General features: G+C 43.4%; 1 protein-coding gene across 1 annotated transcript in view; it reads left to right on the forward strand.

The window, feature by feature from the left end:
- The window catches only part of LOC104505937 (AP-2 complex subunit alpha-2-like), a gene marked incomplete at its 5' end in the record, with an annotated part of 31,568 nt that extends 14,748 nt beyond the window's left edge, over positions 1 to 16,820 (forward strand). The window contains 17 exon segments of the mRNA XM_010146706.1: positions 1,436 to 1,544; positions 2,010 to 2,157; positions 2,599 to 2,767; positions 3,884 to 4,021; positions 5,951 to 6,133; positions 7,158 to 7,255; positions 7,433 to 7,664; positions 8,480 to 8,653; positions 9,073 to 9,236; positions 11,919 to 12,001; positions 12,766 to 12,855; positions 13,628 to 13,684; positions 13,687 to 13,729; positions 14,494 to 14,610; positions 14,818 to 14,887; positions 15,517 to 15,651; positions 16,370 to 16,820. Coding sequence (XP_010145008.1) covers positions 1,436 to 1,544; positions 2,010 to 2,157; positions 2,599 to 2,767; positions 3,884 to 4,021; positions 5,951 to 6,133; positions 7,158 to 7,255; positions 7,433 to 7,664; positions 8,480 to 8,653; positions 9,073 to 9,236; positions 11,919 to 12,001; positions 12,766 to 12,855; positions 13,628 to 13,684; positions 13,687 to 13,729; positions 14,494 to 14,610; positions 14,818 to 14,887; positions 15,517 to 15,651; positions 16,370 to 16,447 — 2,088 coding nt within the window.
- Between the last annotated feature and the right edge of the window lie 376 nt (positions 16,821 to 17,196).

The following is a 17,196-nucleotide window of genomic DNA, read 5'->3' on the forward strand; positions in this document are numbered from 1 at the left end:
GGGGGGGTCTCTGCTCCCCCGTGCCCCGCCATGGCTGCAGGGCACAGCCTGCCCTCTCACCACTGGCTCTGGGAGGCTCTGCTCGGGTGCACCTCCTCCCCTTCTTTCTTTAGTGACCTCAGTATCTGCATAGTTGTTTAGCTTGCATCCCAGCTCTTCCCTGCAGGTTTTCTCCCCTGTTAAATATGTTAATCAGAAGTGCTAATTGGGTTGGCTTGGCCAGAGGAAGGTCTGACTTAGAGCCAGAGAGTTTCTAGCAGCTTCTCACAGGAGCCACCCCTGTAGCCCTTCCCCCACTACCAAACTCTGGCCACACAAACTCAATAAAGTGATGCAGTTGAATTTTTTTTTTTTAACGCTCATTTGATGTTGTTATAGCACACGAGTAGTTGGTTCAAAAACTGATTCTGCAAACCTCTGCACAGAACTCACATACACAGCCCCTACTTTTAACATCTTCTAAGCTTCTTACAAGATGAGTCTTCTTCCTGTTGCCTCTCTCGAGTTGCATAATATAATCATAAGCATTTAGTATTCTGTAAATGGGTGTGTGGGGGTTAAGCAGGGGCAGGTTCAGGGAGGAGTGCAGAGACGTTTCTGTAAGTTAGAATCTTCATGCTGGAGACCTTACGTTACTGTTTTGTTTTGGAAGGTATGCAGGCATGGGATACTACTTCAGAAATGGGTAGACACAGATTTATGTGGTGTTATACCCCAAGTTACTTGTAGTTCAGAGAAACTTAACTCCTGTTAAAATAGGAAGGTTTTGTGTAATGCTTAAAAGCAAGGGAGTGCTGAGGGAAGCGCAGAGCTGTTCTGTAATGGAGCAGCAAGACTGAGAATTTCTTTGAGCAAAACTAGTGCCAAACTCATGCTTACCTTAAAATCAAAGGGGGAAAAGAAATCCATGAAGGGGGGTAACCCCTCTGAAACCTGATCTGATCCTTATCACATTTCACTATGCATATGAAGCACTTTTGTGGAAGCTTTGGAGTATGAATGTTACTGTTAGTTGGTCCTCCTGCTTCAGTTCAGCCTGTCGTAGCACCTTGCACTTGAATTCCAAGTTCACCGATCAGCAGTCACCTGGAACACTATATTTAGTGTTATGAATTGCTGAACTAAAGGAAGTCAAGCTTCTAGTTAAACATTTTGGTGTTACAAGATGGTCACCTTCATTCTTAAGAAAAGCAAGGATGCTTTCAGGAAGGGACTTTCAAGACTATGGGATCTGTAAAACCGAATTTCTATTACCTGGGATCCTGATGATTTAGTTATAGTATGACACCTTGCACCTAATTAATCTACTGAATTAAACATGGCTAGGGACAGAGGTTTGCAAGCCTCTGTCAGATGTGACCTGCAGTGTTCTTTGGGTCCTTCTTACGACTGCGCAGCACTTCGGTAGCTGACACGCTGTCTCCTTATTTTACAGATTGTAACTTCAGCATCGACAGATCTTCAGGACTATACGTACTACTTTGTTCCTGCTCCTTGGTTATCTGTGAAACTTCTGAGGCTGTTGCAGTGCTATCCCCCTCCAGGTAATGCACAAATCACAACACTGGTCATCTCTTACGCTGCAGTGTTACCGGAATCTGGGGTGCAAGCACGTTGTCTTCAGACAGGGATGCTGAAGGCTGTACCCTTGAGTGTTTCAGATTGTCAGAGTTAAATACGGAGTAATTCAAAAGGCCACGTAGGTTGAAGTGTCAAACCAGTGTGCATCTTGCCAGCTGCAACTGCCATTTTAAACATTCTTTAACGTTATCAACTGCGTTAAAGCCTTGAAATATATTATAGTGCAGGTAGCGTTTGGCTTTTGTTCTCACCCAGGTAGAACTGTGGCTTAGCATTCTTTTGCCAACTGTATACTGGGGGAGAGGGAACAGTTTTTAATGTGTCAGAATACTTCAGTTTATTCCCATTTAGCAAGGTGGAAGACCGAAGGTGGGGGTTAGGGTGTTGAGCAAAACGAAGTTGTCCAACGGCTTGTTCTTCTCCAGAAGACCCTGCGGTACGTGGTCGTCTGACAGAATGCCTGGAGACTATTCTTAACAAGGCGCAGGAGCCACCGAAGTCAAAAAAAGTACAACACTCAAATGCAAAGAACGCTGTGCTGTTTGAGGCAATAAGCTTAATTATACATCATGACAGGTGAGCTGTGAGACCACTTCTATTATGAGAGGATTTTTTTCAGTGAAAATCATGGCTTTGTCTTGAACACTAAATAGAATTTTACTGGGGGCCCTGGGGGGAGAGGGAAGGAAGGACCAGAATATGAAGTTGCTTGCTGGATTGGAATGTAACTACAGCAATGGAATTGAACAGTGTTAATGAAATATGTTGCTGTCAGGATATTTCTTTATTGCTTTGTTTCTTGCTGCCTGTTATTTTGGTGTTTTGTATTGACCCTACCACTCTAATCCAACAGACATTTTTTGCTCACAGTATCTGAATTTTCATTTCACCAGCGGGACATTTTAGCAGGCACTTTGATACATTTTAAGACATTCCATTGCAGAAGTAGTATTCTGTGTTGGGTGTTCTCAAACCTCTTGCTTTTAACCCTTTCACTTTCTCTCCTGTTCTGTGCAGTGAGCCAAATCTACTAGTCCGTGCCTGTAACCAGCTAGGTCAGTTCTTGCAGCACCGAGAAACTAATTTGCGTTACCTAGCACTGGAAAGCATGTGCACGCTTGCCAGCTCTGAATTCTCACATGAGGCTGTGAAAACACACATAGAAACAGTTATCAATGCATTGAAGGTAAATATTTAAGTGTGCAGTCTGTTTTGAGTGTCGTCTTCTCCCCTGCTACCCCAAACCCCCATCCTCCATTAAGCTAATAATACTTGAGGTCCAAAGGAGTTATTCTCAGAAGTCTGCTTTAGATTTTTTTTCCTTAATCCTGCAAAATCTTGCAACATTGTCAACAACAGAAATCAGATTCAGTTTATTTTCTGCAGCTTAATGCTAAATCTGATACTTGTAGCTTTAGTATCTCCTCAGGCTGTAGACTGAAGGTGAATAATTCTTTCAAAAACATGGAATTTCAAAATGGAGAATGCTGGGAAGACTTTGTTTTATTACTGTCTTGCTGGTATCAGACACTGTTCCTTCACTGCAGTAGCTTAGGGGGAGCAGTGGAGCAGATCAACTTGCACTGCAGAATCAGAAAGCTAAGAAAGCACAGACACGTTCTCAGGCCATAGTTATTTGAAAAAGCGGAAGTCAAAAGAGGAAGACTGATTCGCGTGTAAACTTACTCGTACGCTTCAGTGTTCACTTGTATTGTTTTCTTCCCAGCTTATGCTGTAGTGTATTAATACATTTGTCTGAAGTACCTATCTGTTCTAGGTAAGCTTGTGTTGATCAAGGCAGCCCAGTGCTAAGCCTGCAGGTAGCTAATTGCTGATTAGCCTGGTGACAATTTGACAACTTCAGCCAGTTATTAGTGCATTTGTGGCCAGTGGTGCCGGTTACTCCGTGCATGGTGCCCCACACTCTTTCACCCCGGTTAGGGTAGTAGTGGAGTATTTGTACGAACTCCTCTATCCTTTCAGCACTTGCACACATTTGAGTGTGTATACTGCAGAAGCAAAACCTGGTGGTTTGAATTTTTGTAATATTATCTAAAAGCAGTAAGCAGTCTGAGTCTCCAGTGGCCTTTTTCTAGGTGATGGAAAGTGAGAATGCCCTGATAACCTCATAGCTTATATGAAGGGTATATCCAAGTTCATTCTGTATCTGAGAGATTATGAAAATGCATTTGTTTTAAATTTGACTACGGATTATAGTAAGTTTCATGTCTTCACTAAGTTGCATGTGCTTTCCAAATAACAGTGGAATCATCCTGACTGCTTGCTGTGTGTGCTTTTGCAGACTGAGAGAGACGTAAGTGTACGCCAGCGAGCTGTAGATCTCCTGTACGCGATGTGTGACCGAAGCAACGCCCAACAGATTGTGGCTGAAATGCTGAATTACTTGGAGACTGCTGATTATTCCATTAGAGAAGAAATTGTGAGATAATTGTTTCCTTTTTCCCCCCCCCCCCCAGCTGGCTTTAGCACCATATGTGTAATTTACTGATTGGGATGGTTATGTTCTACTCTCATCAACTGTTTAATAACTTCAAAAATGATGATAAATACTTATTTGTAGGTAGAACTTTATACTGTGTACGTTGTGAGAACATTCTCTCAGTCTAAGGATTCCCAAAACCAATACCTTATAATCAGCTAGAAGAAAGGCATGATATCCATCTCCTTCCTCCCAGCATGTAAAAAAGATGCAAAAGTTGCAATACTCACTTAACAATTTTGCTAAAACAGTAGCCAAAACCTGTACGTATGGTAATTATTTAGCTTAGTTTAGGTGCAGTTGTGGTTTAGGCCCAGCCAGCAGCTAGGTACCACACAGCCGCTTGCTCACTTCTCCCCCTGGGTGGGATGGGGAGGAGAAAATAAGGAAAGGCTCGTGGGTCTAGACAAGCACAGGGAGGGATCACTCGGTGATGATGGTCATGGGCAAAACAGACTCAGCTTGGCAGGGGGGAGGAATTTAATTTGTTACCAGGCAAAACAGACACAGAACCAGATCTTAAAAAACTTCCTTGCACCCCTCTGTCCTTCCCAGGCTCAGCTTTGCTACCAGTTTCTCTACCCTCCTCCCTGCCAGTGGTGTAGGGGAAGGGGGTTGTGGTCAGTTCATCACACACAGTCTCTGCTGCTTCTTACTCCTCAGGGTGGGGAGGGCTCCTCACACTCTCCCCATGGCCTGCTGCGGGGTCCCTCCCTCAGGAGACAGTCCTCCACAAACTTCTCGGACATGAGCCCTTCCCACGGGCTGCGGTTGTTCATGAACTGCTCCAGCGTGTGTCCCTTGCACAGGGTGTAGCCTGCTCCAGTGCACGCTTCCCCGGGTTCATGTGCTTCTCCAGGTGCAGCCGCCGTTCCAGCGTGGAGCCCTCCCTGGGCTGCAGGGGGGGTCTCTGCTCCCCTGTGACCCTCCGTGGCTGCAGGGCACAGCCTGCCCTCTCACCACGTGGGGGAACCTCTGCTCTGGGCACCTCCTCTCTGCCTTTCTGCACTGACTTTTCATGTCTGCCTTCTCGTCTCTCTCGCATCCCACTCCTTTCTCCTTCTGCAGGGTTCCCCCTTCCCCCACAATAATCAGAGACACTAATTGGCTCAGCCTTGGCCACAGACAGGTCTGACTTAGAGCCAGGGGAGCTTCTAGCAGGTTCTCACAGGGGCCACCCCTGTGGCCACAACCCCGCTGCAGAAACGGAACACAGGTGCTAAAGCCGCTTGATTGGAGCGGTTACCAGAGTACAGTGTTGGTTGATTTGCCTCTTGTGCTTTCTTCTTGCTGCTGGCAACTCCCCTGACTTGGCAGACAATGTGGACTTCTCTCCCTTAAGTTACTGCTTGAAGGAGCAGTTCAATATCAATGCAGCTGATGACAAATAACGTGGGGGTCTTGTCCTGTGCTGATGGTGTTTGCTTCAGGATATAGGGGTCTTAGTATGACCTAGGTGTATTTTGGTGACTCAGGTCTGTCTCTGCTAGCCTGAGTTCCTGCCTTTTTTTTTAAATAATCTCCAATTTCCTGCCTGGTCCTGTCTCTGTGATTAGATGGTGCTTTTTATAGCAAATGGAAAATAATAAATTGGTCTTAATATGTACAGAGTTGAAAAGCCACAGATGTAACATCCTGAAGTGCATTATGGGCAAAGCACTATGTGCCTGCCAACTGATGTGTTCTGGCACAGAATTTCAATATGCATCTTTAACCTTAGCTGTGGGAGCAAGTGAGCAAGCTGACACGTCTGAAACCCAGGCTTCTGGGCTACCGTGGGGTATCACAGGGTGTAGTTGAAAGTGAGTCGCAATACACAGTGTATAGTAGAAGCTAGTCAACCTTCTTCATTCTCTGATGTGTGTTCAGGTTCTGAAGGTTGCAATCCTAGCTGAGAAGTACGCAGTGGATTATACCTGGTATGTGGATACAATCTTGAATCTGATTCGCATTGCTGGTGACTATGTCAGTGAAGAAGTCTGGTATCGAGTTATCCAGATTGTTATCAACAGGGATGATGTTCAGGGGTATGCAGCAAAGACTGTTTTTGAGGTGAGAATAACTTTTCAATTCACTTTCAAAATGAGGTAGGAATTAAGTAAAGACCATGTGATCTACCAGTGCTTTGTGCTTCCCCATGTTAAGGAGGGGTTCGAATATGATCCTTAGTATTTCAGAATGCTGCTGAAGCTTTCTGTAAAACTAGCTTCGTAGATTTTCACAGCCAGAGACTGTATTTGAAGTTGATGAGAAGCTTCTCTGGCTTACGTCATGTAGTAATATACACCCAGGGCTGTTGTGGTGAGGGAGGGCAGGGTGGGTTCTGCTGGGTGTTTTGTTATTTTGGTGGGCATGGAATGGATGGCTTGGCAAGGAAATTACATTACCTGGAAAATAACTGAAATGTACTACAAATAGGAGCCTTTTACAGGGCAGCTTGCTGCTTTGTTTGGTTGTGTTTTTTCTTTTGTAGTTTCCTGTGTGCAGGAATCCAAACCACTCACAATGATAACTTGATGATCCTTCTGGAAGCATATCCCCATTCCTTCCGTTCAGGATCTGATAAAACTGGAATTTGAACGATGAAAGGAGAACACTTTCAAACATCTGGCCTTATTGCCAGACTTTGTTTAGATTCTTTACATGGACTTTCTACTTTTTTAAAATTTTCTTTTCTGGATGTTTACACTGACTTTCAGAACTCATCCTTGCGATGTGTTTCTTCGTACTCAATAAAGACAGTATTTTTATCTTGTACAACCTCAGCATGTTCTTGCAAGGTGTAAATCAAGTATCTTAACGTCCTTCTGACACCCCTAAAGATGTATGGGTAAACCTAAGCCAGTGTACCTGTCCCAAAAAGTCCAGTGCTGCTAGATGGGCCTAAGAATGCTCTTAAGCAAGTAATACTTATATATTATATGAAGTCATACCACTTACAGTGCTTTGCTCATATAGTGCCTAGAACTGTGGTCTGCTCTTACATGAAAGTAGACTAGGAAACTGGACATGGAAGTGGCAGAAAAGATCTTTTTTGATACAGTACAGGCCAATGACCATTAATGTGTTCTTACAGGCCCTTCAAGCTCCAGCATGCCATGAGAATCTTGTCAAAGTAGGTGGCTACATCTTGGGAGAATTTGGAAATCTCATAGCAGGTGATCCAAGATCAAGGTAAAACACCTTCTAAAATACTGAATTGAAATAGCAACACTTTCTGTAAAGAATCTAATGTCTGTTTAATATTCCTAAAGGCCAGTTGACAAACGATTCAGCTCTTGCTAGTAATGCGTTAAGAATTGCCATTTCTACAAAAACTGAACAAATTATTTTTCTTCCCGTCTTTTTAAGTCCCCTCATTCAGTTCAACTTGCTACATTCCAAGTTTCACCTGTGTAGTGTTCCTACCCGGGCTCTGCTTCTGTCTACCTACATCAAGTTTGTGAACCTGTTTCCAGAAATCAAAACGACGATTCAAGATGTGTTGCGCAGTGACAGTCAGCTAAAGAATGCTGATGTTGAGCTGCAGCAGAGAGCTGTTGAGTATTTGAGGCTCAGTACTATTGCCAGTACTGATATTTTGGTAGGTATAAAGATGACTTTATTTACTGTGCAGAACTCTTTAGCTGTGTCTTCTGTCAACAAGTAACTCCACTAAACTTCATCTGATTGCTCAGAAATCTTAAGGGAGGATTAAGGATCCACAGTGTGGGCACATTCTATTCTGCCTAATTAAGCTACAGTTGTCTTTAATTTAGAGCTAAACTCAAAGTTGTTACTGCCTTAGTGGGACAGGTGACCACTGGCGCATGCCAATCCGGAACTGGGAAGCCAGTGAATGCTGGTGTAGTGCAGGGCCCTACAGTATGCAGATGTGAGGACTGACTTGGTGGTGGGCAGGACACTGGTAATTGTGTTGATGGGGTGGGTGGTTTGGTTGTGTTTGGTTTGGTTTCTTGTCTCTAGCCATTCACAGTGTTTTAACCTGATGTGCTCAGGTCTGGCCAGAGCATGGCACAGTCTTGGCAGCTAATAAATGCTGAGGTCTGACTAGATCCTTGGGTAATCTTGTGTGATTTCAGTCTAGATCTGCATGACTTAAGGACGTATGATCTCTAGTTATTAAGATTTTTAACAGCACTGTGCCAGAGAAGTTATATGCTCCTGTTCTCTTAGCCAACTGGTTTGGGAGGACTTCAGAAAGCTTAATTTTTTTTATTTTTTTTTTAAGCAAGACTACTCCATCACTGTAGAACCAGCTGCACAGTTGTTTTCTGTGTGGATAGCTACTTCTGCTTTTGCCTTATGCAATCTGTAAGGGTGTGTCTCTTCAGAGACTCAGGAGTTGGTTTGGCTTTTTCTGTAAGTTTAACTACTGCACTTTTTTTCTTTGATAAGGCTACAGTGCTGGAAGAAATGCCTCCCTTTCCCGAGAGGGAGTCTTCCATTTTGGCTAAACTGAAGAAGAAGAAAGGCCCAGGCACAGTTACTGACCTGGAAGAGATCAAAAAGGAGAGGAGCTCTGATATGAACGGAAGCGCTGAACCTGCCGCTGTCAATGCCAGTGCTGTTGTGAGTTTGGAAGATGTTATTTCACTGGTTTAGGTGGCATGCAAGTGAGAAAATAATGGTTTCCTTAAAGTGACTTTTTAGGGGTTTAAAACTTACCATCTCAAATTCAAGATTATGGGTGTTTGCTGTAAAGTAGCAGGGGATCATGCAGCTGCTTTCCCCCCACTGCGTGCTTGGATGCAGTTGTCTTTTGGAAATCTTATGTAAATGGGGACAAACTCTCTGGAGCTACATCTGTAAATGTCTTGAAATTGAAATGCAAGGTGGTAACGGCATTCACGAGGCCTCTTGTGTCCATTCAAAGCGTGCTTTGGGGTGGGGAGAGGCCCTTAGCCACAGCTTAGTTGTCTGTGCAGAAGAGACAGCTCTGTTTCAGTTTTGCTGTGGTGTTAACACCAAAGTGTCTTGTCTTTCCCCAGTCTACTCCTTCCCCATCTGCGGATCTGCTGGGTCTGGGTGCTGCCCCTCTCGCCAATTCAGCGCCCCCACCGTCCTCTAGTGGGAGCCTGCTGGTGGATGTGTTTTCAGATTCAGCTTCTGCAGTGGCACCTCTTGCTCCTGGTTCTGATGACAACTTTGCGAGGTAATTAAGTCACCCTGAAAGGAATCTGAAGAAGAATTTGTCTCTTAAAACAAGATTAGAGGAAAAATAACTTCCAATTTTTGTTCCAGCTTACTGAATGCCTTCCTGGGTGATAGTTGTGCAGCAAGAGAGGTGTTCTTGAACTCTGTGCTGGATGTGCTACCTCCATTGAGTATCTCTGCTCATGGAAGTAATGACTCTGTAGTAATCAACCTGAGGACATTAGACAAATAGTGTTGCCTAGTCTCTGTGCTGGTTTTGCTTCTTTGTTTAACTAAGCTTCTTGTGCATCTTGATACATCTTGAAATTGGGGGTTATCTGCCCTGATAATGAATACGCTTACTCTTACCTTATTTCCATAAAGTATTCTCGTGTCTCTCTACTTAACTGATCCTGGAACAGTGAGATGGATTATATCCAGAGGTACTGGTTATCAGAATTTCAAGATACACTTAAATTGTTTTGCTGCTGTCTGATAAACAGGTGTGAAAATGGGGGAAAAACCCAACAAGTGGCTTTTTTTTTTTTAAGGGTGTCTGATACACGGTCTTCCTAATGGCATTACCAAGTTTAGTGTAGATGCAGTGTGTTATTAATCCCTTTAATATCAAAAGCCCCTCTGGCTACACTCAAACGTTGGGTTAAAATTTCCAAAGCATAGTATAAGATCCCGGAGTATCTTTAAAAATCTGCCGTCTTACTGGCCAAAGACCGTGTTACTGTTGTCAAGGACCAAATTTGGAATGCTGTCATGACAAACTTGCAATGCATCTTAATCTAAGAGACGTAATTAGTGAAACTCGTCTGCCTGGATCATTGAGGTTTTCATCAGTTTGATACTCGGCACTGCCCTGTTGCATGTTTGCAGTAACTAAGACATGGTCCTGCGTCTCTCCTGGTGAGCCATGAGCGATGGTTACTCAGGTGAAAAAGTACCAAGACCTTAAGAAGCTACATGAGCATGTTAGAGTTGGTTTTTTAAAGAGGGGGAAAAAGAGAAACCAATGCTGGTAGCTTCATAAGCAAAAGTTACCTAAAAAGAGTTTTCTCTTTCTGCAGAAGAAAGTATAGCATTGCCTAACCCCTGGGTCTGTCTGTAGATGATGAAACGCTTCTCTAATGATACTGAGAAGTTACCTCTTACAGTTTCCTGCCTCTTTTTATTGCTGTTTTCACTTTTGTTTCTAATCTGTTACTTGGGTAAGTCATTCTCTGCGTGCCCGTGTATTCTTGCCTACGCTTCATACTTGCGTGTTTCTGAGTGTGCAGCTCTAGTTAGACGTGCCGCTAAGGCTGACGAGGCCTCCGCTTCAAAGCGCACAGTTGCAGTAGTGAATGTGCATCTACATTTATGGTTTTGAACTGAAACTTTCCTGATGTCACACTTAAACACCTGAAAGGACTTGTTTCTTTAAGACATGTAAGTTTAAGCTACTGAACGTCTCAGTGGTCTCCTGTCTTTGGGAAGAATTGCTGGTTCCTAACAATTAGGGAGGGGTGGGGTGGGGGAGAGAAGCGGGGGAAAACATTGCCTAATGCTTAAAACCTTTCTAGGTGTGCTGAGCTAGGGCAGCTAATAAACTTTTCTTACATTAAACTCAGCAGTGCTGTTTTTGAGGAAGGAGGTAAAAGAAATAACTAAGCACTAAGCTGTCTTTACTAACTCCTGCTATCTCTGTCGCTACTGCCTTTCTTCCTTTGTGCTGCCTGAACTAGCCCTGACCTGGCTTCATCTGAGGTAGTTTCTGAGGAACCAGCTGATACTGTGCATGATGCTGATGAGCTTTTTCACAAGTAAGCAATAATAAAACCTTGCAAGGCTGGGCAACTTCCAGCATATAGTTATAAACAAAACGATATTGTGCATTAACTTAATACCAGCAAAACTAGAGAAACGTGTACTGTCAGACTTGTGACTAGAACACCTCTGTAGATACTGTGGATTTTGACCAGCTCATGAATATGCAGATTAGAGTTGCCTTTACGAGTCAGTGCTATCTCACACTGCTCTAAAATGAGGCAATGCCAGTTGTATATTAAGTTTTGCAATTATTCACCAATAAAGGAAAAACATACAAGTAAATTGTCAAAAGTACTGATACTTGAGAGTATGTTTTGAGTGCCTTGTATACAAAAGGCTGATGTTTGCTGACCACCTCTTCTACTTTTAAGTGAAGGGTGACAGAAAGGACTGAAATCACTGCAGAATGGGCTTCCTCTCAAAATGGAAAGAAAAAAAATACGGCTCTCAGTTGACTTACGTGATACAGAACTGATAAAACAAGGGATTCTTTTTTCTTTCAGGTTTAAACAGTCAAAGCTTCAAACTTTTCAATTCTGCACCAACCTAATGAGTTTCAGAAGTTGTCAAGAATATGAATAAGAAAAATCCTAGTCTGTTGCCTGGTCCTTTATAGACTCTGTGTGTGTGTGTAGCATATTGTGGCTTCTCAGACATCCTATCAAATAAAAGTTCCAGTTCTTGTAGTGTCCTACAAGTGGTTGTTTTGATTGTAAAACTGTCTTTTCTAACTGCAGTTTTCTGCAAAGGCCTCTCTCACAGACTGATGCACTCTAGGTTAACCACAGTCTTCATCCTCTGTGTAAACCCTGAATTTTGTGGTTCTAAATATTGTTTAGTATGGCTCTATTTAAAACACATTTTCCCTCTCTTCCCCTAGGTTTGTGTGTAAAAATAATGGAGTCTTATTTGAAAATCAGTTGTTACAAATCGGATTGAAATCTGAATTTCGACAGAACCTGGGTAAGATCTTTCAGTCCGAGTGGCTAGCTGTCTGCATTATCAACCCCAGTGCCAGCACAATATTGTACATAGGGCTGCCTTTTTCAGTCTTTTATTAGAGAAATGTGATTTCAGGCCTAACATGTCTTAGGATCCTCATGATTTGTGTGTCCCTGGGTTCTTGTTTCCTTAAACTTCCTGGTTGTTTTGATAGCTGATAGGAAATGGGATTGTTAGATGGTATTCTGAGCTCCAGATCTTGCTGCCTGGTTGTAAGGCTGGTACAGCCTTCAAGGACCATCCACCTCGACTCGTCTATCTTGCAGTGTAGCTTATTGTAATAACGAGATACCAGTGCATTTCAGCCATATCTGCCATAATGCGTTAATGCACAAGATAATGAAAACATCTAGGGAAGAGCTGGGAACTGAGCACAGGCCAGCACTAGGATTGCTTGCTTCTCCCCTTCTGCATAATTTTTGGTACCGTAATAGCTTCTTTACATAAGAAGTAACGTTCTGTGGCGACTGGAAGTCTCACACTGATTGTTTAACTGCCTGTGTGACAGCTGCTGTGGGAGAGGCCTGATCGTTTGTTTTAATCTGTCACTTCATTTTGAGCTGTGAATGTCTCAGGAACATAAACCGCATAAGTTCTGCTTTGCTTTTAGAAGTTGTTTTAAAGAAAGGTAGGAGGAGGATGTATTTAGGTACTTGTAGCACGAGTAGTTCAAGATTGTTACATGTGATGTACCTGAAATTTCTGCTGTCTCTTACTCTTTCTAGGACGTATGTTCATATTCTATGGTAATAAGACATCAACGCAGTTCTTGAATTTTACTCCAACAGTAATCTGCTCAGATGACCTACAGTCCAATATCCTTCAGTACAGTAGCGTGTGACAGTGCTTATGTGGGTGTTGTGTGTTATGAGGCTGCTGGACCCAGGCGTGGTGTCCTTGAACATGAAGAAATGAGAAACTTCTGGTAACTTCAGAAGGTTCTTGTAGGAGGAACGAGTCTTTAGCAGAGATTGACGATTCTGTCATTAAAGCTCTTGTTTCACTGTTGAACTAAGGAGAAATTAGGCTGAATAGCTTTCTTCACCGCTGTGAAGCGGCAGGGATGTAGACGTGTCCTTCAAGTCCTGCACTAGCAGATAACCTCGGATGTGAGATGGAGGCAGAATATCATCTGTACACAAAGATGATGGTACTTTAAAATAAGCTCTTAATTTACAGTTTGTCCGTGATGCTTCGTACTGCACATTTAGGATTTCTGGGAGACTCTGTAATCAAGCTTGTCTGACTCAAGGCATCACTGTAATGTTCACATCAAAATGAGAGTCCAGTGTGATTTTTATTGGGAAGTATCTTGATGCCTTCATACCTTTTTGACAGCATCTTTCTCTAAGAGTATCCAAATGACTGAGTGTTGCTTCTGTTGCTGCATATAGGCCTGTCAGTGGGGGCGGGGGGGGAAACAAACACAAACTTTAGCTGTGCAGGAATTGAGCTTTGAATATTCAGTAGCGTATACAGAATGAGTGGACGTGATGCAAATTCCTCATGTAGTTTATTGGAGGATTTGCCTTTTTTTGTGGTGTAAAGTTATCAGCTCACTGAGGAATTTCCTTAACCACTTCCTACGCCTGAATCTTCAGACAAAACCTGTTGACCCCACAGTGGATGGAGGTGCACAGGTTCAGTGTCAGACTTCATGGAAGCTCCAATCCTGAACATTCAATTCAGGTAAGACACAGGATTTGAATGCTAGCGAATGAAATAGATGGAAGATGTTAAATTTGTCCTGCTCCTGTGACTGAAATGTAGGATATGGACATGTAAAGCTGTCTTGTGTAGGCGACTGGCTTGAAAAATGGATCAAAGTTTGAAGCTACCAGGTGAGGTAGGGAATCTGCTTGGAACAATGTGGGTTTTTTTAAAAAAAATAAATCAAGAAGCAGCTACTGGTAAAATGTCTCCACGACTTCTCCTTCTGCTGCTCGTATAACAGAGCATTCTTCCTGTTTGCTTATGAAATCTTGACAGGAATATATGCAGCAGCTTCTTCCTTCTGGAAACCAAGAACGTTTCTGCAAACAACTTGGAGTGGAAATTCATGCAGCCAACAATAGAGTCTTATGTCCACTCAGCATCAGCCTTTGAGAAGCTCTGATTTCTGGGCTACACTCTGTTGTTCTAGTCTAAACTGGTTCTTACTGGTGTGTTTGTGTCTTCACCCCTTTGATGGGTGCTGTCTAGAAGGATAACAACCTCTGGTGAAACTGAGAGGTCCTGTTAGAAGTTCTGCCAGTTCTCTGCCATCTAAGCAGAGCACATAAGTTTAACAGTGGATTAAAACTGTATCTTAGAAGGTACACTCTCTGCAGTTGACGGGTTTTAGTCATTAATAATGGCACTTTATTGTACGCCCTCGATTGCTTGGTTGATTTGGGCCGGGAGACGGCTAACGCTGTGCTGCATCCCCGTGTTCTTACCGTCCCGTTGTGCAGGTATGGCGGAACGTTTCAAAACCTTTCGGTAAAATTACCCATCACTCTGAACAAATTCTTCCAGCCGACAGAGATGTCTTCTCAAGACTTCTTTCAGCGTTGGAAGCAACTGAGCAAGTAAGACTTTGTCTGTACTTGGCCTCTGGGGCCCTTGTAGTGGGCCAAGGGAAGAAAAAGGGTGGTATTGTGAACGTAGCTGGTGCAGTGCCCCATCCCACATAATCCAGAGAGTTGCAAACTCTCCCGGCATAATTAGCTGCCGTTGAACGGTGCTGTCCGTGAAGTCATGGTACAACACCAGTGTTATCTTGCCTTGTCTTGCAGTCCGAAACAAGAAGTACAGAATATCTTTAAAGCAAAACACCCGATGGACGCAGAGATCACAAAAGCAAAGGTGGGTGGCAGCATGCTGTTTTTGTAACTGGTGCAAGGGTAGCAGTGTAAGCTGACTCTGTCCGTCTCGGTTTATGAGGTGATCGGATCATCCTGTTGAAGTGCCAGTCCGTGTTGTGTCACAGCCCCTGGGCAGTCCTGGGTTGAATGGACTGTTCCTGCTTTGAATGAGATGAAGTCTTCAGCAGCAGCTGGAATCTTGAAGCTATTTAAGAAAACACCAGTTCAGTGCTTAAAACTGAATGGGATGATACTTCGAGCCTTAATTTATACTAGAAAAGAAAACAAGCCACTTCTTGTGGAACTGTGGCTGCCTCAGGCAAACCAGAAATGAGTAGTGTAAGACAGGAGTGGCTTTATCAGAAACGGGGGATGGCTTGAGCCTGACTTTTCTCAGTTGTTTTCGAGAAGAACCTGTTTCCTTTTTTTAAGAAACAGCTCATTACCAGGGTCACACTGTCACTTCAAATATCTGTTGTAATAAGATTGGTATTGGATAATTCATGTCTTGAACACTTCAAATAAAATTTAGTCTCCTACTTTTGCGAGTTGGTGGCAGCTGTGCTTGGGTAGCCTTGGTATTGGTGTCCCACTGTCCCCACATCGGAATCTTCTGGGTTTCTTTCGTAGATCATTGGCTTTGGATCAGCCCTGCTTGAGGAAGTAGATCCCAATCCTGCAAACTTTGTTGGAGCAGGTATCATACATACGAAAACTACTCAGATTGGATGCTTGCTGCGCCTTGAACCCAACCTCCAGGCACAGGTATCTGTTTTACAGCTGAAACACAAGTTCTTGTTTGAACTAAGTATCTGTGTGTATCTGCAACTCCTTACGTAGCTATTGCAATAGCTAATGGTGACTGCACACTCCCACAGGAGAGGAAGCTGTAGCACCTGGGCCTGGCCCAGTTTGATAAGCTGCTGCTCCGTAGCAGTTCACCTTCCTGTTGGAAGAGGCTGTTGTATTATTCCAGACTCTTCTCCTGAAGGTCGGAATCTTGTGCACCCTGGACAAGATTAAGTACAATTCCCTTGGCCATTTCAAATTAGTGAAAGAATGATTAGCTAAAAGAGAAACATAAGGGAACAAACATAATGTTAAGAATATTTTTCTTATAAAACTTGGATAGAGGTTTTTGCAGAGTTAACTGAGGGCTGAAGTTTTCCTGGTTTCTGAAGAAGTGCTGGAGAGCCTTTAGACTTTTCTTCAACCTTTACTTCTCTTAAAGAAAAATTTTGGACACCACCTTGCTGTTAAAGACTAGAAATGTTAGAGCAGTTGCGACTCTCAGCAAGGAGCTGAGGATGTCCTGCAGCCCGCGGGTTGGAAAAGCTGTAGCACCCGGTGGCTGGTGCCTCTGGATGCTTTAACTTGGTGTCTTTTCCCTGCGGAGTGTGACAGAACAGAGGTAACGGGTAGCTTTCGCTAGCTGACTGTGCGTGGGTTGAAGTAGTGAGTAATGCTGTATGTTCTCTTTCAGATGTACAGGCTCACACTACGAACAAGTAAAGAAGCTGTATCTCAGAGATTATGTGAATTGCTGTCAGAACAGTTTTAATATTAACCATGTCAGTTTTGTTTTTCCCATTTATATCACTGTCATCATACTGCAAATAAATGTCTTGTACATCACCGTCTGAGTACTGCAGTGTTAACCAATACCAGCTCCCTGCCTTAATAGGATTTGACCCTTGTTTGAAATTAAGACTACAAATACACCGTACAGGGAAGGGACTTTTTACGTTGTGGATGGCTGTGTGTGTTACACAAGGGATGGGAGGGCTCTCTTGTGCTCTTTTTTTTTTTTTTTTTTTTGTTGCAGAGGTCAGGCTTTAAACCTGTTAAAGGGAAGTTGATTTAGATGTGCTAACCCAGGATTTCAACTGGAAGTGGCTAGTAACGTTCAGCCGTAGCGCCTTTAACAGGTGCTCCCTCCGCTCTGAGCGGAAAGAAACCAACGGAAGGTGCTCAGCGAGGTCAGTTCAGCTGCTGATGTGGAGTCAGAAGCTTGTGAAGGTGACCATTGCCCAAGCCTTGTACTGGCTGGCACTGGCAGATTCCAAGATGTGTTTGAATCTCATTCAGCAGAACATGTACGTGAGTGTCACCGATCTTTGTGTTTGAAAAATGCCACAGGAGCGGAGTCTTTAAAGATTTCCTCCTGTACTTCTTTACATCTTAATGTTTTCTGCTCTTTTGGAAAGGGGATCGAACCCAAAAGCTATTCTTAATCCTGCCGCTTACCTCGGACAGCGAGGTGAGCTTCTCGGGTAGATGGTGAATGAGTACCTGCTTGTTCGTTGTTAG

The sequence above is a fragment of the Eurypyga helias genome, unplaced genomic scaffold (genome assembly GCF_000690775.1).
Source record: "Eurypyga helias isolate BGI_N326 unplaced genomic scaffold, ASM69077v1 scaffold11942, whole genome shotgun sequence".
Taxonomy (NCBI): Eukaryota; Metazoa; Chordata; class Aves; order Eurypygiformes; family Eurypygidae; genus Eurypyga; species Eurypyga helias.